At 51.6% G+C, this 24818-nt stretch overlaps 1 protein-coding gene across 1 annotated transcript; it reads right to left on the bottom strand.

Moving 5' to 3' along the window:
• On the bottom strand, window positions 1-19411 carry SLC41A1 (solute carrier family 41 member 1; the record flags this gene model as incomplete). The annotated part of the gene is made up of 10 exons (XM_080698982.1): window positions 1-186; window positions 3067-3215; window positions 3502-3636; window positions 4624-4703; window positions 5579-5726; window positions 6322-6468; window positions 6833-6977; window positions 7576-7647; window positions 9471-9578; window positions 19037-19411. The coding sequence occupies 10 exons, from the start codon at window positions 19409-19411 to the stop codon at window positions 1-3; spliced, it is 1545 nt and encodes a 514-aa protein (XP_080555108.1).
• Between the last annotated feature and the right edge of the window lie 5407 nt (window positions 19412-24818).

Below are 24818 nucleotides of genomic sequence, written 5' to 3'. Positions count from 1 at the left end.
CTAGTCCCCAACATCTGTGTCTCGGTCCCCAATGAGCCAGAGGACATGGAAGCTGAGTGCCAAGAGCCCAGTGCCAAGCAGGTCCCCTAGAGCAGTCAAGTACGGGATGGAGAAGTTGTCTGGGTCCAGGCCCCGGCCCCACATCCAGTGTACCATCCAGTCTGCGATGTACAGGAGAATCAGCACCTGGAGAGACAGAAAGGCCCTGCTCGCAGCCGTCCCCTTCTCCAGGGGGAGCCAGAGGCCACATGATTGGACCCATTCAGTGTATCACAAGACTTGGCCAGCCACAGTCCCCATGCTGGGACAGCTCACCTTCCCACCGCAATTGCTCTGTGTTCCTCCCCCCGCAATGACCCTGGAGCAGAATGATAGAAAGGAGGCCGCTACTACCGGGGGAGGTCACCCACACTGGCATTCCATTTTGCTCCTCAATTTACCAAGGCAGGGACTTCCTAATCTAAATCCTACCCATGCAGACATTTGGCCCTCTTGCCTCTAATTCTGGGCCAGCCTATTCTTGGGTCAGTCCAGTTCCTGCCATGTGGGCTTCTCTGGGAGCCTGGCAGAGGGCTGGCAGCTGGAGCCAGCTTTTCCTACAAGGATTTCTTCTCTGGGGCAGAGTGGTTTAAGGATCGTGTTTGAAGCTGCTGCAGGCAAGGTTGTCTGAGTAGCAACCGATTATCCCAAGAGGGCTTTCTCCTGACCCTTCTTCCCCTTCTGCTGTTGTAGGATCAAATAATGCAAGTTTATTTTAGTATTAGTCCCAGCAAAATAAAATTGTGTTTAAGGTAGTTAAATACAAAGCACACAATGCGCAGCAATTCCAGACACATTTTGGATTATCTCCTGCTTTGCTCTGTGTCCTGGCTTACTGTCTATGACTACAGATAATTAGAATGATCTAGATTAGAGTCTCGCTCGTGAGCCCAGGACCAGTAGCATAAACTACAGCTGGGAGCTTGTTGGAAATGAAGAATCTTGGGCCCCACGCTGGACCTCCTAAATCAGAATCTGCACCTTTTTTTCTTTTTTTGTGCTGGGGATTGAACTCAGGGACCTCCTACCTCTGAGCCATACCTCCAGCCCTGTTTTATTTTTTATTTGGAAACAGGATCTCGATAAGTTACTGAGTCTCCACTGTTTTGCTCAAGCTGTCCTGGAACCTACAATTTTTCTGTCTTAGCCTTCCAAGTACTGGGATTATGGGCGTGTGCCACCATGCCTGGCTAGAACCTGTATTTTAACAAGATTCATATATACTTTATTTTATTTCATTTTATTTTATTTTACAGTACTGGGGACTGGATCCAGGGATCTTTTACCTCTGAGCTATACCCAAGACCTATTTTACTTTTTATTTGGAAACAGGGTCTCACAAAGTTGCAGAGGGCCTCACTAAGTAGTTGAGGCTGGCTTTGAACTTGTGATCCTCCTGTTTCAGCCTCCCAAGTACTAGGATTACAGCAATGTGCCACCTCGCCCGGCCTTCACATGTACTTTCAGACTGGAGATGCACTGGATACTATGGTGGCACGGGCCTGCATCTGTACAGTGCCTGACACTTGGGCTCCCAGAGAAGGAGATGGTGTTTAATAGGCCTTAGCACATCATCTGAGAGGTTTTACTCTAATTTTCTTTGGTACTAGGATTGAACCCAGGAACAGTCTATTCCTGAGCAACACCCCCAGCCCTTTTTAAAATTTTTACTTTTGAAAAGGGTCCTGCTAAGTTGCTGAGGGTCTTACTAAATCGCTGAGACTGGCCTCAGACTTGGCTCCTCCTCTGTTTGCCTCCCACGTGCTAGGACTACAGATATGAGCTCCCATGCCCAGCTTGGGAGGTTTCACTCTTGACTGAACTTTGCATATCCTGTGGTATGAAAACTGCCCACAAGGACCAGAGCTCTTAACAGAAGTAGAGGCCAGAGCTGTTACCTATTTTTAGGCAAACTTGGTTGCTCTCTTGCCCCCTGTCCAAGGAAGCCAGGGGTTACAGCTCCCCTCGTCCTGCACACGGCTGCTCTGTACCGTGGCCCTGGCCCTGGGTGAGGGCCAGCCCCTAGAACTTCACATCTTTTCCAGCAGCTGCAGAATAGTCACAAATAAAGAGCGTGGCCAGGAGGCTTCTGGGCCATGACCCAGGATGGGAATGGCAGGAGCTGTCCTCACAGCTAGCCTCTGGGCAGCCTCGGGACAAACACGGCTGGGAGGAGGCGGCAAAGGGATCAGGAAGAACTTTACAGGGGAGTAAGTGTCACACTCTGACCCTCCACAGATCTAAAGAGAACAGAGGCAAGAGTGTCCCCCGGGGTATTTATAGTGGTAACAGAGCCAAGGATTATCCTTATAACCTGGGCCAAGGAATGGTCTGGAAGCCTCCATTACGGACCCTTGGCATGCACACTCCCCTCCCTTTCCCACCAGGCACTGACAAGGGAGCAAGGAGAGTGGGTAACCTCTGCTGGGAAACAGAATATGGTTGGTTTTCAGCCCAGCCCTTGCCAAGATTCCTGACACACACCTTTTAAAAGGTGAGGGTATGGAGGTTGGAGAAGCATATATTATTATGAAATAATACTATATGGGAGAAAGTGCCATGGTATTACAGAATGGCAAGGCTGGATGGGCTCCTATGGATGGATGATCTGGTGCAGTGGTTTTGACACTTTTTCAAGCTGTGAAACTCTATTTAAATGAGGCCCGGCACGCAAAACAGAGCCAAGTGGAGCTCTGTGGTCAGGTGAGTGGGGTGGTGCCTGAAGCCCATCTGCTGAGAACCCTACAAACACCTGCCTGAAAACTCCCACCTCTGGTCCAAATTTTTCAATTTGCAAATGTACCACTGAGACTCAGAGGAGTAAAACAGATATGCAAAGTCATGGTCTATCAGTGACTCTGCTGGAGCCACATTCTGTTTTCCGGAGCTTTTTATCCAGTGATTATTGGCTGCCTAGATGCAGAGAAGGAGCTGGCAGAGTGTGTGATGGGCCAAGCCTGGGATTCCTTTCCCATCACTGCAGGGCAGCCCCACCCCTCCCTGTGCCCTGCTCTACCTGGGCCATACCTGGAGCAGTGCAGCTGTCATGTAGAAGATGATGAAGATGAGTGTGAGGGTGGTATGCCCGCCCTGCATACAGCTGATGGTGTAGAGGAACACCAGGTGTCCTGGGACCACGAGAAGGAAGAGGACCCGGGCCGAGCGGGAATTCACATCTGGGTTGAGGAGAGAGAGGGAGTGAGGACGATGGGGAGAGAAAACCTGGCCCCAGAAAGTCACAGTCAGGAGGGCCCACAGCACACTCTCAGGCAACAGATGGATGGCTGTCTCTATTCTCCATCATACAACCTTTCTACCTGGGCTCTGCCTGCCAAAACAGCTGGCACAGCCCAGCCAAGAACCTTGGTCCTGGGCACCAATGGCCTCTTAAGCAAAGTTCACAATTGCAGGCCTCCACTCCAGGGCTGAAATGGACCAGGGAGACTGAGAATCTGCACTTACCAGGACTGAAGAAGGTGGTGCAAGGACTGGGGCAGCGGCGAGGAGCTTGCTCAGCGTTCTCCCCTGGCATCCCATTCATGTGCAGGAAGGTGGAGATGCGGCTGGCCTGCACTGCCACCAGATTGCCCCCAACACCTGTGGACACACACAGGACTTAGCCTCAGGTGGTAGGGAGGGGTGGGAGGAAACCATCTTCTCACTTTTTGTCTTTTATCTGTAGAGACACTGTCCTCCGTCTCTACTTAGGGTGTATGTTAACACTGCCTAGTCTCCAGTCTCCAAAAGAATGAAACACTAAAGAAAACACAAATATACCCCTGTTTCCAGGCTCCTCCATCCTCCTCCCATAGAGATGTGGTGGTCCCCTGTGCCCCTGGCATGGCTATGAGAGGCTGGCAAGGTCACAGGCAGATCGTATACTCAGAGGCTGGCTGCTCCACCAGGACAGTGCACGCTGGCCTTCCTACACAGCAGAGGCCTGGCCCTGCTTCACCCTCAGCCAAGCTCCAAGCAGACCCAGGCACCCACTGCTCATGCACTGGTTCCAGTAACTAGTTTCTAGTAGCAGGTTTGAGCCTTCAACTCTGGAACCTGGTACCTTTCCCAGGCGCTGCTTTGTTCGCCCTCCCATCCCCAACGTGGTCCCAACGTGGTCCCATCCTTGCCCTGAGCCCGAGGAGGCTGAATCTACAGGCTGCATTCCCCAGCCTCCCTTGCTGGCTGCTTCCACTCAGGTGTGTGCAGTGGGAGGAACCAGCAGGCGATCAGAGGCTTGGGAAGAAAGGGGTCAGCCATTTCATTTTGGATCTCTCCCTGCCTTTTGGCAGGGGACTATCCCTGTTGGAGGCAGAGGAACTCTCACTGGGCTCCTGCAACACCACTTCTGGGTCTCCTTAGCCTTTGGCACTTTGGCTTCCCTTGTTGTGCATCTCTGGGTGCCTCAACATCCCATTTTGATCCTTTTACCCTGTTCCCACCTCGGGGGCAGTCCCTTCATGAAAGTCCTGAACTCTCGAGCTGGATTCTTTGGCCTTCTGGAACCTTGGCTGAAACAGAAACCCACCCAAGTTCTCTTCCTCCATCCCTCTCCTTTCCCGCGGGCAGCCAGTGCTAACGCCTCACCATTAATCACAGGCGTGAAGACAGCCATCCCTGCAAAGTTGGGGTCTGAGACGGTCTTGTCCAAGATGAGGCCTCCCACACTACAGGGATACAAAGACACAGTGACACCAAGACCACCGAAGGTTCTGCTCTGGTCTCAGGATGAAAGACACAAGCCTGCCTAAACCTGGAGACACAGGGACGATGGTGGCTCCAGGAGCTCCTCCTCTTTCAGTCCTCACCTCTCTTGCCGGAACCTGTTGCTGCTCATAATGTCCTGACTTGGTACAGTTAGCCCAGAGCGAGCCAGTGGTGCCAAGTCAATCTCCTGCACTTGAACCCACACCTGCCCTCCAAGTTGGTTCAAAGAGCTGCACACAGGACAGCCTGCCCTGGAGGACCCCTTTTATTCTGCTCAGCACTCACTTTCCTTTCTGGAAACGGCACTGGGCTCCTCCTCAGGGAACCACCTCCTCAGACTCAGTCACTGTGGTCCAGGTGACACTGTGTTGATGGTGTCAGGCCATCCAAAGTATTACATTCCAAGGCCATAGTGATTGGTTAACAGGTACACTTGTGACCGGAGGAGAACCAATGAGACTCTATTCTGGGACTCTGTGGAACTGCTGGGGGAAAGAATCTCTGTTCTCTCTGAAATTGGGAAGAGTCAGCAAAGCATAAGCCTGGGCTGCTGGCCACCGTAGGGAAAGTCAGAGCCAAGAGATGGAGACTCCTGGGGCTCTGATGACATCTTACCAGCCCCTAAATCCAGCTGTGCCTTTTAAAACTCCCTCAGCCAATACATTCTGCTTTCAAATGAAACCTGATTCAGAGGGGCCCATTTCAGAACATGTTTCTGACATGCTCCTGAATGCATTTCTGGGTCTGCCCTCCCAGCCCCGGCTCCAGGGTTTACAATGGAGTCTATGGCAAGGTGGGAGTAGGCTGGGGAGGTGTGCTCAGGGCCTGAGCCTACCTGCTGATGGCCATGGCGATGATGACAGGCTCCCAGCCCGAGTACAGCACCTCCCTTGTGGCTGGGCTCCGTCGGGCCAGCACCACCCAGACAGGCAGCAGGGCCACGAAAAAGGCACACACCAGGGGGTAGATGTATCGCCAGTGATCTGAGGGTGCAGAGAGCAGACGATGAGCATGGTGGCCCCCTGCTCCAAGCTTCCCTGGCTCAGCCTGCAGATGTCCCAACAGACCGGCAATACCACACGAAACACCGGTACCTCCTCATTTGGTCTTCAGTATAAACCCAGGAGTTAGGTGGCTCCAGCCTTGACCATTTTATAGAGAAAGAAACCAAGGTAGAGAGCTACCCAGGTGATAAACTTGTTAGAGGCAGAGGCTAGACTCTAGATCTCTTGATTTGATCTCAGAAATCACGATCTCCCCTTTGCTTCTTCAGACTGCAAGCAGATTCCAGCCTTTGATTCTTCCCTTTACCCTGTCTGCCTCAGTGCTCCAAAGGAAGCAAGTTCCATAGGATCAAGCAGGAACATATTTCTGACACTCTCCCCTACCCCCGCTGACTGCATGAACTTGCAATTCACACACAGCCTACTCTCTAACTAATCAGGAGTTATGACGAACTGTTCAAACCAAACAGCAAAGGAGACAAAAGTCTTTCCACAGTTGCAAAATAACCATTGTCTCTCCCTGTCATCCCACCCCGGAGCCTGCCCGAGCCACTTTCAATGGCCTCAGCCTCACTCAGTTCCAGGTAGAGTCCCCAGCTGATGCCTGAAAGCAGTGCCAAGGTGATGAGGTCGCCCAGGCTGGCAGCAATGGGTGTGGCCACGTTGTCTGGGTTGATCCCAATCTTGCGAGAGCCAATGATGACTCCAATCATGATCATACCTGGTGAGGAAGGGGAGGCAGGCCAGGAGTGGTGAACAGAAATAAAGGGGCATCAACAAATGAAAAGATGCTGGGCGTGGTGGTGCACGCTTGTAATCCCTGGGCTTGGGAGGTGGAGACAGGAGGATCGCACAGGTTCGAAGCCAGCTGTGCTGGCTTAAGAGACCCTGTTTCCTAATAAAAGTATAAAAATAGGTCTGGGAGTGTAGCCCAGAGATAGAAGGGTTTCCAGGAACCCCAGTACAAAAAAAAAAAAAAAAAAAAAAAACCCAAAAAAAACCAAACAAGAAACAAAACAAAACAAAAACAAATGAAAAGAGATAAGTGGAAGTGCCAGGCACAGCCATCACCTTCCTTTCCTTACCCAGCACCAGGGAGGCAATGAAGGCTGTGGCCACACTGCTGGCGCATAGCAGGAAGGCATGCGGGATACTAAAGTGGCCATCAGGGATCCAGCCAAAGACGACAGCTGCGATGGATGCCAGGAAGCCCACCACCGTGGCCTGCACCTGAGGAGAGGCATGGTGATGTGGAGAGCCTGGGAGCGGAGGGCTCCTTGGCTGAGGTCCTGAGCACTCAGCAGACTTCCTCCTGGCCCTCAGTAGCCCCAGGAGGCCGGCTGCACTGGACTGCCCAGTCCTCCCAGGCTGGAAGGATGTCTTTATTTATTTAGCTTCACACCAGACACTAGCCCTGTGTGGTGCACCCTGCAGGAACCTAGAACATGTCGTGGCTGAATGAGTGCGTATTTCTCCGGGAACGGAGGTCAGGGTCAACAAACCAGAGACTCCAGTCCGAGTTACGACCTGGGCCCGAAGGGGAAAGGTGCACTGCCTGGAACTACACAGGCCTCTTGGAGAAATGGGACAACAGTGGCAGAGGATGCTGCAGTACTCCTGAGTCTGCTCCTACTGCCAGGATCTGGGGGGCTCAAAGGCCTCTGCACTACCTGGATTCTAGATGGCAGGGCTCTCCCAATCCTGGCTACTTTCTGGGGTAATCTGGTTACCTCCTCATTCAGGAGCCAGCTGGGCTTGGCCTTGGCCTTTCAGAGATTTGTCACTGAGGGGAAGCTTGTTTTACCCTTCCTGGTCCCAGCTCCCTTACCTGGATGAGGGCCATGTTCCCAGTGATCATCCGCCAGAGCTCCTTGGGTGTGTCCATTTGTCCGATGTTGGCCTAGAGAGGGAGGTCATGGGGCTGAAGCTTTCAGGCTAGAAAAGGCTTGGGGTTCCATGCATTAGGCCCCTACCTGGATCAAGAGGCTGTGCATGTGGCATAAGATTCTGGGATGAGGGCATGGAAGTCCTAGAGAAGTGAAATAGAATTGGGCAGGGTGGCACAGGCCTGTAATCCCAGCTACTAAGGAGTCTGAAGCAGGAGTGTAGTGAGTTCAAGGCAGCCTGCAAAGAACTTCATCTCAAAATAAAATTCAGAAAGAGCTGGAGAAGCCTGGCATGGCGGTGCATGCCTGTAATCTTAGTACTTGGGAGGCTGAAATAGAAGGATCCCAAGTTTGAGGACAGCCTCAGCAACCTACTGAGACCATTTCAAAACACAACATTTAGCTGGGCGTGATGGCACACGCTTGTAATACCAGCATTTGGGAAGCTGAGACAGGAGGATCACAGATTCATGGCCAGCTACTTAGGGAGGCCCTCCGCAACTTAGTGAGACCCTGTTTCAAAATAATAATAATAACAAAAAATAGGGCTGGGGGTGTATCTAGGATGTAGAATGTCCCCAGGTTCAATCCCCAATTCTGGAAAATAAAACAAAACTGGGTGTGGTAGTACATGATTGTAATCTCAGTACATGGGAGGCTGAGACAGAAAGATTTCAGGTTCAAAGCCAGCCTCAGCAATTTAGCAAAACCCTCTGTATTTAGTGAGACCCTGTTTTCAAATAAAAAAATAAAATTCAGCTGGGGATCTGACTTGGAGGTATTGAATGCCTCTGGGTTCAATAATTGGTGCCATAAAAAAAGTGTATGCTTAGGGTTGGGGGCTAGTGATATAGTTCAGTGGTATAGTGCTTGCCAAGGAAGTGTGAGTCTCTGCTCAATCCCTAGTACCCATCCCCCATAAAAGAAGGAAGAAAAAGGAAGATTGGGGCACTAGGGTGAGGGAAAAAGCTAAAGAGGCTGCACTCTTGTAGCTGGGTTTGGGGGTGGGCTCCCAAGGCAGCAACGTCTTCTCCCTCCCAGGATGCAGGAAGGCAGAAGGAGATCCCACCCTCTGCTTTGTTTATTTGGGCAGTCCATTCCCACATGGGTCAGAATGACCAACCTCTCCTTTTGAAGCCAGCTTGTTATCCCAGGGAAGGAAAGGTACGTAGCTGGCCTGGGACGGAGGCGACAAGTGTTGGGAAGGTGTGGTGGCATGGGCCAGCAGCAGGGGGGTGAGTGGGTTAGGCTGGCTGCTCCTTTAGGCTCTGGGCCATGCAGGGATATCCATGGCCACCTGAGTCTTACCACCTCCCACCTCCCACTGCATGACCCTGTAGCTGGCTCAGCCCCTGTCCGGTCACGGTCACGGTCACGGCTGATCTCAGCGGCTGTGGGAGGTGGAAATGATGAGCAGCCCCTCCCTGTTTATTCCCTTAAAGAAGAACCAGCTGCCAGGGGGAAAGGAATGGGCTGGGAGGGGGCTGGGAGAGCCTGGCTCCGCTCCTGCCCAGCTGCAGAGCAGGGCTGGAGATCAGAGGAGGCCCCCACCTGTGCTGGTGGAGGGACCAGCGTGAGGCCTGCCTGTCAAAGCTGCACAAACAGTCACGAGGCAGGTTGCAAAGCAGGAGGTGGGGCAGGCGTCCAGGATGGCTGGGACATCCAGAAACCAAGCCTGGGAACCACCCGGCCTGGGATCTCCCTACACCTGCCCAGCCAGGCCGTCCCTTCCCACCCTAGCCCATGTTCTAGGCCCCGGCGGTTGGGCAGCCATCTGCCAGGCTCGGGCTCTGCCCAGAAGTGTCTCTGTGCCCCTCCTCCTAACCAGGACACTCACCGCAGTGGACAGTCTCGATGCCAGGGTCATTTCCAGGTTCCCCTTGAGCCCCAGTAGTGCAGGCACCAGGATGAAGACCTCTGTCACTTTCTGGAAGACCTCCCAGTGCTGCAAGGTAAAAACACAGCTCCAGGATTTCAGTGCCCCAAAGGGCTGGCACTGAGGTCAAACAGATAGCATGGGATCAGGGGCCTGAGGAGGAAACGGGGCCGGCAGGGAGTGAGCATACCAGCCACCTACCTCCAGGAACCCTAGAGGCAAACAAGTTTCCAAATAACATAGCTCCCTTCAGGCTTCAGAACAGGGAGACTCCTAGCATGGCTTGAACTTTCCTCTGCCTACTTTCTTATAGCCAGGGGAGAGGGAGATGGGGACCCACAGGGCCAAGCCACCCCAAGCTGGCTTACATACTCCAGAGCTCCTTTGTAACCCCCCGCCCCCCATATCGTACTTCCCAGCCCCTTTCCCTTTAGTTCAGTTTCTCTGTGGCCTCAGCCTTGGGTGGTGTTGTCTCAGCTGTGGAGAGCCGGGCTCCTTGGGGCTGGGGAGATTAGAACTTTTGTTTGGTTTCTATCTCCAAGGGCTTTGGGCCTCAGCCACAGCAATGCTCTGGAGCAGGCTCTGAATTCAGACTGCCCCACAGCTCAAGTGCTGGTCTACCAGGGGCTTTTTATTCTTCCTCTGCAGTCCCTCACCTCACACACCTTCCCCAATCCCTCAGATAGGAGAAGCAAGTAGACCCCTGTAGAAAGACCCCTGACCTATTAGTTAGTGAACATGGCTTCTGGTCCAGATAATTAGTCTTGGCTGTCCTATCAGTGTTTTCATTTCACAACGATTAACCCATTCAGCCTGAAGTTTTCAGTTCTATGAAGGATGATTGAACAAAATGGGCTAATGTGTTTTCTCATCCGATCATCTCAAGCCAATGAGGAAGGGGCTCTTTTATCCCAGAAGAAACAGGTATTAGAGGGTATTACACTAGCTAATGCTATGTAATCCTGTAGGAGCCAAGATTGGCTGGTTCGTTTCTTCTTTTCTTTTCTTTTCTTCTCTTTTCTTTTTTTTTTTTTTGTGGTCCTGGATGGAACCCAGGGGCCTCTACCTCCGGACTATACCCCCGACCTATTTTTTATATTTTATTTGGAAACATGGTCTCACTAAGTAGCTGAGAGCCTCACTAAGTAGCTGAAGCTGGATTTGAACCTGTACGATTCTCCTGTATCAGCCTCCCAAGTACTGGGATTACAAGCATGTGCCACCATGCCCGGCTATAGGATTGGCTATTTGAAAGCCCCTTTGGTTGTAATGGAAACTGAGGACTTGAAAAAAATAAAAGGCTAGGATTGTGGGATTGTGTCTCCTTTGCTGGCCTCAGTGGGTAATGTGGTTTCCTTTATTTTTAAATTTTTATTCTTTTTAATTTTTTTTTTTTTTTTGGTACTGAGGGTGTACCTTAGGGGCTTTTCTACCTTGGGCTATACTCCCAGACCTACTTTATATTTTATTTGGAAACAGGGTCTCACTGAGTTGCTGAGAGCCTCACTAAGTAGCTGAGGCTGGCTTTGAACCTGTGCGATCCTCCTGTCTCAGCCTCCCAAGTGCTGGGATTACAAGTGTGTGCCACCATGCCCAGCTCCTCCTTTATTTGTTTTAAGAATGGAAAACCTTCAAGTTTGGAGAGGGAGGAGGGGCCTGGCAGCTAGGCAGCAGTGCAGGGTGGTTTGGGTATCGTGGTCTGGAGGAAAAGTGCTGAGATGGGTAAGAGCTCTAGCTGAGGGCTTGGGTCTCCTACGAGATGCAGGGGCAGCCTCAAGCTGTCTTCACAACATGCCTCCTCATACATGACCTCTGACAAGGGCACAGGGCCTCAAGCTCCTGACAAAAATGTTCAGTCCAAGGGCCAGATGAGATGGTCTCTCGAGGTAATTCCAGCACTTGTACTCTATTGTTAATTAAGAGCAAGGCTGCATATCAAAACCATGGTGAAGCCAGGCGTGATGGCGCACACTTATAATGCTAGTACTTGGGAGGCTGAAACAGGAGGATTGCAGGTTCACAGGCAGCCTCAGCTACTCAAGTGAGGTCCTCTGCAACTTAGTGAGAACCTGTTCCAAGATAAAGAATAAAAAATAGGGTTGGGGGTGTAGCTCAGAGGTAGAATGCCCCTGGGTTCAATCACAGCACCACAAAAACAAAACAAAACAAAACAAAAAAACAAACAAAAAAACCCTGCAGTGAGATATCACCTCACACCCATTAGGATGGCTACTATAACACAAATAAGCAAACAAATGAACAAACAGAAAATATCAAGTGTGGAGACTGGAATGCTTGTGTATGGTGGCTGGATTAGAAAATGATGCAACTAAACCAGACCTGCACAATGGTACTCTACTTCTGAGCTGTACCCCCAGCCATTCTTTTTTTGGTGGTACTGGGGATGGAACCCAGGTGCCTTCTACCTCCAGGCTACACTCCCAGACCTATTTTTTATATTTTATTTGGAAACAGGGTCTCTTAAGGCAGCTGAGGCTGGCTTCGAACCTTCGTGATCCTCCTGTCTCAGCCTCCCAAGCGTGGGGATTACAAGCGTGCACCACCACGCCTGGCTTTATTATATTTTAATTTTTTTTTTTTTGGTGGTACTAGAGGTGGAACCCAGAGTCTTTCTACCTCTGAGCTATACTCCCAGACCTATTTTTAAAAATATTTGGGAGGCCGGGCATGGTGGCGCACGCTTGTAATCCCCATGCTTGGGAGGCAGAGACAGGAGGATCGTGCAGGTTCGAAGCCAGCCGCGCTGGCTTAAGAGACCCTGTTTCCAAATAAAAAATGTATAAAAATAGGTCTGGGAGTGTAGTCCAGAGGTAGAAGGGTTTCCAGGAACCCCAGTACCACCAAAAAAATAATTTATTTGGAAACTGTGTGCCACCATGCTTGGCTATTTTTAAATTTTGAAACAGAGACTCACTAAGTTGCTGAGGGGGGTCTTGCTAAATTGCTGAGGCTGGTCCCAAACCTGCGATCCTCCTATCTCAGCCTCTAGAGTACTGGGGTTGTAGGCTTGTGTCACCATACCTGGCTTATTAGAGTTCTCTGACTGTGTGTTGTAGGGAGGCCCACACAGGACCCTAGAAAGGGGCTCATTTCATCAGGGCTGGGGCATACAGTTGTCTGTCTGAGCTCCTGGACCTCCTTGGGGAAGTCTGTCTGTAAGGACTATTGAGCGAGAGGAGGCGCCTCTCACCGCCACAGCCTTCCTGAGCTTTCAGAAAGCCGCGGGGAGAGCCAGCCCCTTCCAAATTCTGGAGGGGTACAGACCTCTTCTCACCTTCAAAGCACCCCCAGTGACCCCCACCAGCCCTGGGGGAGCTGGGGACTGTCACTCTTGGATGTGGCTGGTGCATATCTCTGGGGTTCCAGCTCCCTGTAGTCTTGGCCTCACTTGGTTCTGCTGGCTCTTTCTCCCCCAAAATGGATAAGGTGGGGGAAGAACTCTCTTTATCTTCCTTCCCCCATGAGGGTGCCGACTGGGTTTTCAATGCTCTTCTCAGAGTGCAGCCTCAAATCAATCCCTGCCGCAAACATCTACCCCATCTGTTTCCCAGCCGCCAGCCTCATGGAACGCTCAGTTCTCCAGCTAGGTGTGTACAATAGTATGTGTTGGCAGAGAGAAAAAGCTGGGAAGCAAACACCCCAAGTGTATGCAAAGGAATATTTTCTGAACTGTGTGTAAGGGATATTGCTTTTTTTTTTTTTTTTCAGGTCTAGTGCTGGAACCCAGGGACATTCTACCTCCAAGCTACACCCCCAGCCCTATTTTTTATTCTTTATTTTGAAACAGGGTCTCACTGAATTGCAAAGGGCCTCACTAAGTAGCTGAGGCTGTCCTGGAACCGTGATCCTCCTGTCTCAGCCTCCCAAATTCTGGGATTACAAGTGTGTACTACCATACCCGGCAGGGAATATTGCTTTTCTTTTTACTCTTTTCTTCCTTCCCTCCCTTTATTCTTTTTTTTGTGGTACTGGGGATTGAAACCAGAGGCATTCTACCTCTGAGCTATACCCCTAGCCCTATTTTATTTCTTGGTTAAACAGGGTCTTGCTAAGTTGCTGAGAGCCTCGTTAAATCGCCGAGGCTGGACTCAAACCTGAAATTCTCCTGTCTCAGCCTCTCAAGTACTGAGATTAAAAGTGTGTGCCACCACACCTAGCTTACTGCTTGTCCTTTTAAGAAAAAAATATCTAAAGCTTGGCAAAGCCTCTCTGACTATCGTTTATCAGTATTCTCAAATCTCTCCACCTCTCGGCACACCTGCACCCTCTCCACTTCGCTGCGGGAGGACACGGAAGGAATGGGTTTTAAGACGGATGGGCTGAGACAGGCCAGGAGAATGAGCAGCCACTGTCCCACAGCCTGAACTCGCACTGCCCGAACCTTGGCTCAGCAAAGCCCCGAGCCGGCATTTGGGTCAGTGCAGTCAATTCCTACACAGGTTTTCTTCACCCACAAAACCCTCTCAAGGATGCAGGGGATGTTGTAACCCGCAGGTATGTGCAGGACTCTGGGAAGAGGAGCTGAGGGGCTGGTGACATGCAACCAGCCCGGGCAGCAGGGTGCCCTAGACTTAGGACTGGGAAGGAGGTGGCAGGCAGATGGTGAGTAGTTCTTCTTCCTCCTCTGTCTTAATTCAGGTCCATCTTGTTCATCCTGACTGGGAGTCTATGCGTTCCTGAAGTCAAACGAGTCAGCCACGCCATCAGCCAAGCCACCGCCTATGACTTTCTGTTCTGCTGGGGATGGAAAAGGGTCCAGGAAGCAGTGGAGGGGTGGGTGGGGGTGTCTATGGACTTTCACTGCTTCTCAGACATGTGGCTCCTCTTCCCTTCTTTTTCTTTCTTTGGGATGGGGGAGGGGCTCACCGGTCCCTAGTATTCTGGAAGTGAAAGATGAGACTGCCCTCCCCACATTCAAAACGGATCCTGAGCCTAATCCTGAGCCGGGCATGGTGGCACATATTTGTAATCCCAGCATTTAGGAGGCTGAGACAGGAGGATCATAGTTTGAGGACAGCCTCAGCTACTTAGACCCTCTGAAACTCAGTGAGAACCTGTTTCAAAGTAAAGAATAAAAAATAGGGCTGGGGGATATAGCTCAGAGGTAGACTGCCCTTGGGTTCCATTCCCAGTACTACAAAACACAAAGCAAAAAACAAACTAATCCTGATTCTGAACAATCACCCTAAGCCTTGTACTCCAGAGACCCTGCTGGAGCCTCCTCCTTATACATTCAACCTGTCTCTTCCATTCCTCATCTCCCCCAGCTTCATACATGAACCCCAACCTGCTTTGGGGTCTTTTGGCCTGCTGAAAGAGCCAGAGCCAGGAAGAAATGAATCAAGGCATCAAGAAGACTTAAATCAGCTGGGCATGGTGGTACACACCTATATTCCCAGACTTAGGAGCCTGAGACAGGAGGATCACAGGTTCAAGGACAGCCTTAGCAAGTAGTGAAACTCTCATCAACCTAGCCTGATCTTGTTTCACAATAAAAATAAAATAGGGCTAGGGGTGTACCCTGGAGGTAGAATGCCCCTGGGCTCAGTCCCCAGTACAAAAAAAAAGTAATAATAAAATAAAAATAAGAAATAGGGATGAGGGTGTAGTTTGGAGGTAGAATGGCCATGGGTTCAATCCCCACTAACACACACACACACACACACACACACACACACACACACACACAATAAAAAAGGGGGTAGGGGTATAGCTTAGAGGTAGAATATCCCTGGCTTCAGTTCCCCATACCAAAAAACAAAACAAGAAACAAAAACGAAAAACCAACTTATGCAGTAGGCCTGGGTCAGGATGGATTATATTAATCCCAGCCTCTATCTATCTGAAGTTTGTCCTGGAGACATTCTGGAGGTATCTAAGCAGAAGGGACTTGGGGTAACACCTGTGTGTACAGAGCTTTACAAAGTGAGAGAAAAGGAAATGGGGTCATGGCAGCAGGCAGAAGCCAGAGATGGGAAAAGCAGTTGGGTGGTCAAGGGCGACGGGACCTGAGCATCCTGCCAGGAGCAGCAGCAGGCTCAGGGCAGCACTGCTGCCAGGCGACCCTCCCACGCCACCTCCCTGAGGCCGTGCTGCCGTCCACTGTCATCCTCATGACTCCTTTGTATAGACAGGAGGTGTTCAGGGGCAGAAGGCCTACTTTCCTTACATCCTTTGCAAAGTGAGGAGTTGAAATAAGGACCTGGGAGAGCCCCATCTTAAGCTAGTTGAGAATCCCAGGGGAAGTCACATGCACACCACCTCCTGCCACCCCATCGCTCACAAAGCCCGAAAGAACTAGGAGGAGGGCCTCAAGGCATCGGCAGCGCGGCTCCCCTGCAATCCCCTCCCGAGGCCAGCACTGGCCCAGGCCGGCTGCCCTCCCAAATGCTGCAGGAATTTCCGGCCACAGTGGGCAAGTTGGAGCAAACTGCAGTCCATTATCCTTTTTTGCTTTGGCTAGTACATCAGCTTATTTCACTACAGAGTCTGCTGTACATGAAACAGAGACGAGAGAGCAGATAACAGGAGACAGAAACAGACCTTGCGGGAAGAGACTGGGTCTTCAGCAGCAGTGAGGGCTCTGGACCAAGAAGGCATCTGAACCAGGGTCCACGCAGACTTCTATTTTATTTTATTTTATTTTATTATTTTATTTTATGTTTGGGATTGTGGATTGATTCCAGGAGGCATTCTACTTCTGAGATCCACTCTGAGATCCACTCCTTTTTTAAAAATTTGAAACAGTCTCTCTCACTAAGTGGCTGAAGACTGGCCTCTAACCTGACTTAGCCTCCCAAATTCTGGGATTAACAGGTGTGCACCACCATGCCCGGCCGCCCGCAGAGACTTCTAACAGTTGCTCTGCAACACTGGGACGCTCTATAGCCACCTCTTCCACATATCGCTGTCTCTTAGCTACTTCCAGACTCCTTCTCACAAAATGCCATCTTTGGGTGTGAAGGGGGAATACAGGTGTGAATCCTTAAAAACCACCCTGCTCATCCTGTAACTGAGATCATCAGTCAACCCTTTCACTCAAATACAGAATAAGAACCTTCCCGTGGTCCCCTGTCCTGGTCCTTCCCTATCACCCCCTCCTACGATCTTGTTGTAGCCATCTGCAGGGCCTGCTCCAGCTCAGCTGTGGTAGGAAGACTGGGGGAGGAGGGAAAGGACAAACCAGCCATTGTCATCGGCACCACTGGATTCTAGCTTCAGGGTGAGCTAAAGTACCACCATGAGGACAAGTTGGTCCTCTGTGGGCGCATCGGGCAACTCCATAGCTCCCCTACTACCCAGGCCTCTCCATGTCTGAGGCTGACAGGCATGGAGCAAGATGTCAGAGGGTTTTTTTCAGCTTCAAAATCCTCTGATATGTGGAATGGTGGGTGGACAAATTCCTCCCCACCTCTTTTGTTCTTGTTCACTTCAAAAGCTAGCTCAATTGTTCTAGGTTCCAGTAACCCTGTTCTTTAGGAGAAGACAAAGACTGCAGGCTCATTACAGAGTCTTTAAACAATTGACAAAGGCACCACCATGCTGAAGGTCACAGAGGTTAGCAGCTCTGAGGACAGATGACCGGGACAAGTTACCTACTTTCTAAAGCATAAGATTATGGCATGCGTGGGGGGTACATGCCTGTAATCTCAGAATTTGGGAGGTTGAGATAGGAGGATCACAGGTTTGAGGCCAGACTCAGCAACTTAGTGAGACCCTGCTTCAAAACAAAAGGAGCAGGGGTGCAGCTCGGAGGTAGAACAGCCCTGGGTCTAAGGGTCTAGGGAAAGTAGACCTTCTATCTGCGCCTTATAGGCACCAATCCAGAACCCCAAAACCGTAAAAATAAGGACCAAGGTTACAGGAAAGAGACAGGAGAGGTGAAAGGACTACAGCCCAGGTTCCTTTCTCCTCCTCTCCCTCCTCCTGGAGGAGGGGCAGCCACTGGGGGAGGTCTCCCAAGCTCCAGGCTGGCCGCCTCAGGACTGTAGGAACAATCCCCATCAAAACAGGTCTGGGGACAGGGGAAGCACTTTGTCATGACACAAACATCATTCTTCTTAGAAACCAAATGTGCAGGGCTTGCCGAAAGGGCTCAACGTCTGTGTGGACACTATCATCTTAGCTTCCTGAACACCCAGAAGTCACCACATTACTACATGCATGGTTTGTAGCACTGGCTTGGGAAAGTGAGAGATGGCAAAGGGGGTTGTCACAGTCCGAGAACACTGTGGGGCGGGGTCTCAAAGGGCATAGACCAGGGCTTCTGCTTCTATATTTCTCTGAGTACTAAGGACAGTGTTCAGTGCTTGTCAGAAACTTGATACAGATTGCCGATTGACTTAACCTAGCACCTGCAGAAAGTTCTGTATGCCTTACTGTGCTGCACAGACTTTGACTCAGGCCAGGCATGGTGTTGCACGCGTGTAATCACAGTAATTGGGAGGCTGAGACAGGAGGATCGCAGGACAGCCTCGGCAAGTAGTGAGACTCTCATCAACCTAGTGAGACCCTGTTTCAAAATAAAAATAAAACACAGGGCTGGGAGTGTATCTCAGAGGTAGAATGCCCCTTGGTTCAATCCCTAGCACCACACATGCACACACAAACTAACTAAATAAATAACACAATTAAAAAAAACTTTGACTCAGAAACAAGACTTTTCTCTCTCTGACCTGGAGGTCCTGCTTAAGTGCTAAGTCACAACAGCACGGCCCTGGCTCTCAGCTGCTAGGTCCTGCCAACTCTTATCCTGCAGATATCTATCTACCCAGTTCCCTCACGAAGAGCCCTCTTTGCCCAGGGCAGATTCATGACGAACAGAACAGGGGCAAAGAGGAGAGACAGTGCCACCCAGGTCTGGTCGGTTACACTGTGTTCCACATAATTAGCTCATTTAGGTCTTGTTCTGCCAGTGCTGCAAATCATAGTATGTGCCCACCCTCACTGCCCACGGAGACTGTGCCAAGGCTGCAGGGAGATAAGCACCACGAGATGCCTTTAAGAGCGTTCTCACTTCATCTGAGACCCTCTTGGCAGCTGAACAAATTCCTGCCCAGCAGGGGAATAGAGGAGAGGCTTGAAACTGCTCTTTCTACAATGGGTATGCTTGAAACCCCATGTGAAGGGGGAAGAAGGCCCAAGAAGGAGACCCTTCTAGATGTCTCCTGCTGAGCTTGGCAGGAATGCTGAGGAGGCACGAGGAGTGTCAGCCACCAGCCCAGTCTGTCCCCTTCCCTCCCTCCCTGAGCTCGGGAACCAAATCTATTACTGTTAAGCAATACACCCTGACCACCCCTTCCAGGGCTGCTGGGCTTCCTCGAGGCTTCTGTAGAAAGTAACAAGACCACGAAGAAGAAACTGAGGCCGTGATCCAAAGGGAAGCAGTGTTCTAAGTATTCTATTCAGCTGCTCTGACGGGGAGGTGGAGAGGAAGTGCTACCAGGCGTTTCCCAGAGGCAAAGGTGGCGGAGCTGCCAGGGGGAGCAGCCCTACTCAGGCCCTACCTGCACAATGTCCAGCACCATGCCAGCTGCCACCGTCCCGAAGCCTGCCAGGAGGAAGGGGAAGAGCACTTGCAGCCCGATGGAGAAGGAGGTCTCTTTGAGCGGGGAGGGTGGCGCGGGACCACGGTCTGTGCTGACGTCGTCACTTTCGTTGCTCTGGCTCCCGTTCTCCAGCAGGGCGTCCTCCTCCCGAACCCCCTTGGCGTTGGCCCGAGATTCGATCACCACCACCTCCACCCCAGCCCCATCAGGCCCCAGGAACTCTGAGGTCCCGGCCAAGGGCTCTCGCCCGGGGCCATCTGAAGAGCTGGGAGAGGGAGTCGGGCCAGTCCCGTTCAGCTGGTGGACGTCCTTCGGCTCTGGCTTAGAGGACATGACAGGCAGGGAGTAGGGGAGGGGACAACTTTCTTATTTTTTCCTGCCTTTTTTTTTCTCCCTAACTCAGAAAAAAAAAAAAAAAAAAAAACCAACAACAACTTAGTCTTGGGGAGAACCCAGGCTTGGACGCCGCGGGACCTCTTCCCACGGCTCTCTGCTCCTGCCGGGCACTGCAAAAACTGATCCACGGACAGGCAGCCCCATCAAGCACTGCAGCCGGTTGCTGGAGAGAAGTGAGAAACTCCTCACCAGCCGCAGGAGCCCGCCGCTAGGGGTGCAGATGCCTGCTTCCAGCCACCTCGCTGTGCCTGGGGGAAGCGTGTGACCGCTTATCTTCTTTGGTTCTCAGCAGTAGGCTCCTCAGGTCAGAGGACATCCAGAGGAAAAGGGTCCAACCCAAGTCTGGAGTGGCCCTGAGGTGGCCCCTCTCCAGCGAAAAGTAGACTGAGTTCAGATCTTGCAGAATGCAGCCTGGACCTGGGTCTCCTTCCTGCTCCTCCTGCTGGGCTCCTTCGGCTTCCCACAGCACCTCGGGCGCTGCTGTTCCCAGAGCAGTGTTTGCCGGCTTTCTCCTCTCTTCCAGAGATTTCCTCCCTTCCTGGGAAGGCTTTGTACCTCCCCAGTTGCCTGGTCCTTAAAGCCAGGAAAATCTGTATGGAACACCTTATGTGGGAAAAAGAGAAAAACAGAAGAGGAGATTGTTCTTTTTTTTTTTTTGTGTGTGTGTGTGTGTGTGTGTGTGTGGTACTGGGGATGGAACCCAGGGGCATTCTACCTCTGAGCTATACTCCCAGATCTATTTTATTCTTTATTTGGAAAAAGGGTCTCACTGAGTTGCAGAGGCCTCACAAGTTGCTGAGGCTGGCTGCGATCCTCCTGTCTCAGCCTCCCAAGTACTGGGATTACAAGCATAAGCCACCGCATCTGGCTGAGAATGTTCTAATATAGTGAAGGAAAGTTCACGCTGGCAAAAATTTTCCCCAAGGCAGTTAGCTGTTTGTTATAGAGTTTGCACTTTGCCTCCCTCTTTCCATTAAATTACTAAATCTTTGCACTGCTAGATCTGGAGGCCCAGCAGGCACTATTCCCACCATCCTCCCAACCAGGAACCCACTGTCCTTCAGGGAAGATGCTGGGCATTATCTTTCCAGCAACCAGGAGATGGGCTGGGAATTCTTCTGAGAGATCCCGTCTTCAGTCCCAATAAGAAGGCAGAATTATTTAAGTGTGATCTCTCTGGGGCTGTTACAAATTCAGTCCCAAACTCCCTACATAGCCACCCCACTGAAGAAAGTGACTGTTTATCATCACAAGACGGCAAGTCAGCTGCACAGGACAAATAAACAGGGACACTCTGGTCCCTGGGTGAGGGCCCTAGACCACTGAACACCCTAGCCCCCGAGGGAGAAAAAAGAAACAACTAGCAGGGCTCCCTGGGCAGTGGGGCAAGCCTGCCAGGCCAAGGCTAGGAGCCAGAGGCCTACCCACTCCTGCCCTTGAGAGTCAACAGTGTTACAAAAAGCTCAGAAGCTGACTCTGCTCCAGGCTTCTGTCTCTACTTCTCTCCCTCTGTGCCTGGCCTGTGAACTTATCAGACAGGACAAGGCAGTCATCTCCGTTAGAAGGGACAGAGGGAAAAATTATTACCCCTATATTTCTGTAATCTAGCCCCTCGCCTTCAGGGTTACTGAGTTGGATCTAGTGGATTTTTTCTTTTTAAATTTTTTTTTTTTTTTTTTTGGTGGTACTGGGGGTGGAACCCAGAGGCTTTCTACCTCTGGGCTATACTCCCAGACCTTTTTTATATTCTATTTGGAAACAGGGTCTCACTAAGTTGCTGAAAGCCTCACTAAGTAGCTGAGGCTGGCTTCGAACCCATGTGATCCTCCTGTCTCAGCCTCCCAAGCGCGGGGATTACAAGCGTGCGCCACCACGCCTGGCTTTTTTTTTTTAATTTTGAAACAAGGGCTCACTAAGTTAAGTTGCTGAGGCTGGCCTCAAACCTAGGAACCTCTTGTTTCAGCCTCCCAAGTACTAAGAATATTATGTGCTACCTTGCCTGGTGGTAGAGTAGAATTATTAAAAACAAACAGAAATTATCAATAATAGTAATGAAAACACAATAACAATGCAGAACAAAACCCCAAGCATCATATAAACTAGTATGCACTTGTTTTCAAGTCCTGTCTTTGGCTGTCATGACCCTACTTTTCTGTCCTGAAAGAAATCCCCAGGCCTTGAATTTAACCCTCAACTATTTCAACAGAATGACTATCACAAATAAAAAAAATGTAGAGAGGATTTCCACAGGTAGGATGAATAGGCCCTTAAGTATTCCAAACACTCACAGTCGGTCAACTCCAGTTTGAGAAAGGCTGGGTCGAACCCCAGGAAACGTCCCAAAAGAACTGGTTCCTCTTCCTATCAGCTCAGTCAGCGGCCAGGACCCCTTTCCCAACCTCTTTAAACACAGCACTGTGGTTCTTTCAAAGATCCTCACTAGAGGGCCAGGAGGAAACCACTGACCCTACGCCAAAAAAGTTTCTCGGAGACTGCTAAAACCTGACACCCCCGCCCGCTCCGGTCTTCCCGTCAGGCCACTTAACCTGAAGGGACAGGAAGCCAGTCCCTCGCCCACTCCCCTAGTGAAGGGACGGGCCTCAGGCCCTGGGACGCCCCACGCTCTCCTCCCAGGCCCCCAACCTCAAGGGGGGGGGAGAAACTGGGTGGCCTCCACGACTTAGACTCAGCACCTGCGCTGCGCGCCAGGACTCGGCCCTCCGCCCCCCCAAACCCAACAGCACTGACCTGCCCCTCTCTTGGGAGGAAGGGGGGCGCCTGGCGAGTGACAGCAGGGGCCCGTGGTCTCGGGGGGTGCAGGGTACCCCCTCTTCTCATCACTCCTCCTCCTAGGCAGTCCTCCTCGGCTCCCCGCGTGCCCCCCACACCCCCAGGCAAGGCGAGCGTCCAGCCGCGACACCCGGCTCGCTACATTTCGCTTCTGCGTTACAGCGAGGCCGCCGCTCCGCTTCCACGAGTGGGAGGTGGCCGGGGCGGGCAGGATATACCGCCTCGGGCCGGGCGGGGGAGCCGGACGGGGGACTGGGGAGCCGAGCTCACTCGCCCCCAATCGCTTCTTGCCCGCGGACTTGGGCCCGACTGGTTGGCTGCGGGTGGCAAACGTGATCTGGGGCAGACTGGGTGGCACCCCCTCCTGCATCAAAAAATAATTCTGGATGGACAACTGCAGCAGCCAATCGGAGGCCGGAGAGAGGGCGGGCCCAGCGCTGGCCCGGCCCCCTTTTGAGCGCTGGGGGCGGGGCCTCGGGTAAACGCAGGCGGAGAGTGACGGGAACTGGGAGCTCGTGGCGGCTGCCACGGGCTCGCGGGTCCCAGCGCCCCTCGGCCGGTGCCCCCGGCCCCTGCCGGTCCACGCTCACTGCGCAGTGCGGGCGCCCTCAAGCCCGCTCCTCCGCGCTGGGCTCCTCTGAAAGGCAAATGCGCCAGTGAGCGCGTACCTCTGCGCCGAGTGCTTCCTTGAGCCCTTGGCCTTCTGCAAGAGCGGCAGACATCCCCGTGGTGCAGCGAGCCAGCTCGGATCCCGCGGGCTCCAGCAGCCATCCAGGGCTCCTTCCCCGCGCTTAGTACCAGGACCCAAAGATGCTTACCTTTTTCTCGGTCACAGCTTCCCTCTCGCTGGCTGGTCACCTCGCGCTTCCGCCAGGTTCCTCGTTCCTCTAAGCAAATGGCTCAGCCTTGCCGGATCGGGCCTTAATAAGGTCCGGGCCTTGAAAGGGGTGGGGATGGGCAGGCCGGAGGGAAAAAGAGGTCAGACTCACAGCTGGAGGCCCACCTTAGGTAGGGCGGAGGGGAGCCTGGCTTCCTCTGACCAACTGAGCCCCGTGGCTTCACAGGGTGGGAGGAGATGTCTCCATCCCGGGCGAAATGAAATCCAACTTTCCCTGACGCACCTTGTGGGATCAAAGAGGGGTGTTCCCACACTCGCCTTTTGCCACTTCCTCCCTGGGGTATCTCCACCTTTCCAAAGCAAACTCTGTACCAGTTCTCTTTGGGATGTTTTTGTGCCTCCCCCATAAAGGAACCCCCACTCCCAGGTTTTCCCCTCTTGTTAGTGGAACCCATGACCAGTGGTTCCTTCCCGCCCTTTTCCTCCTGGAAAATGGCTCAGGGGGCATTTGAGTGTGACTCCAGACCCCTGAGCCATATTCGGAACAGAGACGTTCCTGGGGAGAGGAGGCAGGGCTGGCTATGAAGCACACACAGCCACCTGTGCAGGTCATTTCTTCAGACAGCGATCATAAATATATATACACATCCAGCCTCCACCCTCCAATCCAGCACCCTTAGGAGTATTTGAGCTTAGGTGCTGGGACATTTGCACTAAGGTCCTGCAATCTTATAGGATCCAGCAAGGCAAATGTTAGTTTCTTCCCTAATTTTGGCTTCAAAGACTGAATCTCTACCTGTTAACAGAAGTAAATCTGTGACTAGGAAATTTAAGGCCTCCTCAAGAAAGATCAGAGTTGTGAATCCCTAAGGCTGAGTGAGAGAATTAAGACTTGGGTAGCTGTACAATTTAATCAGGTACTGGACACAGCTTCCACTTTATTCCATTTGATGGTCCCTATCATCTTTCCACAGCTCTACTACTTATGTATAAAACCTTGATCTTACTCCTATTCCTTCCTTTTTTTTTTTAAGGTACTGGGGATTGAACCCTGGGGCATTCTTTATTTTTGTTGTTGTTCTTTATTTTGAAACAGGGTCTCAGTAAGTTGTAGATGGCCCCACTAAGTAGCTGAGGCTGGCCATATACCTGTGATCCTCCTGTCTCAGCCTCCCAAGTACTGAGATTACAAGCCTTCGCCACCACACCTGGCAAGAGAGTAACTTTTTTTGAGTGGGGAAAAAAAAGACAGGAAGGGAGCCAGATGCGGTGGTGCACACTTGTAATCCTAGTACTTGGGAGGCTGAGACAGGAGGATCACAACTTTGTGACCAACCTCAGCTACTTAGTGAGGCCCTTTGCAACTCAGTGAGACCCTGTTTCAAAATAAAGAATAGAAAAAAATAGGGCTGGGGATGTAGCTCGGAGGTTGAATGCCCCTGTGTTCCATCCCCAGTACTAAAAAAAAAATATGGATCAATAAATTATACCATAGTGGCTGAGCATGATGATTCAATACCCAGTAACACACACACACACACACACACACACACACACACACACACACACTTATACCACAGTGAACAGACCCATATAGCTACCACCCTGGTCAAGACGCACATCATTATCGGCACCCCAGAAGCCTTCCTCTTTTCTGGTTACTACCTTCCAAAGGTAACCTCTGTCTAACACAGCAGATTAGTTTTGCCTGCCTAC

Source organism: Muscardinus avellanarius (genome assembly GCF_963383645.1).
Source record: "Muscardinus avellanarius genome assembly, chromosome: 7".
Lineage (NCBI taxonomy): Eukaryota > Metazoa > Chordata > Mammalia > Rodentia > Gliridae > Muscardinus > Muscardinus avellanarius.
This window is presented reverse-complemented; position numbering and strand designations above follow the sequence as displayed.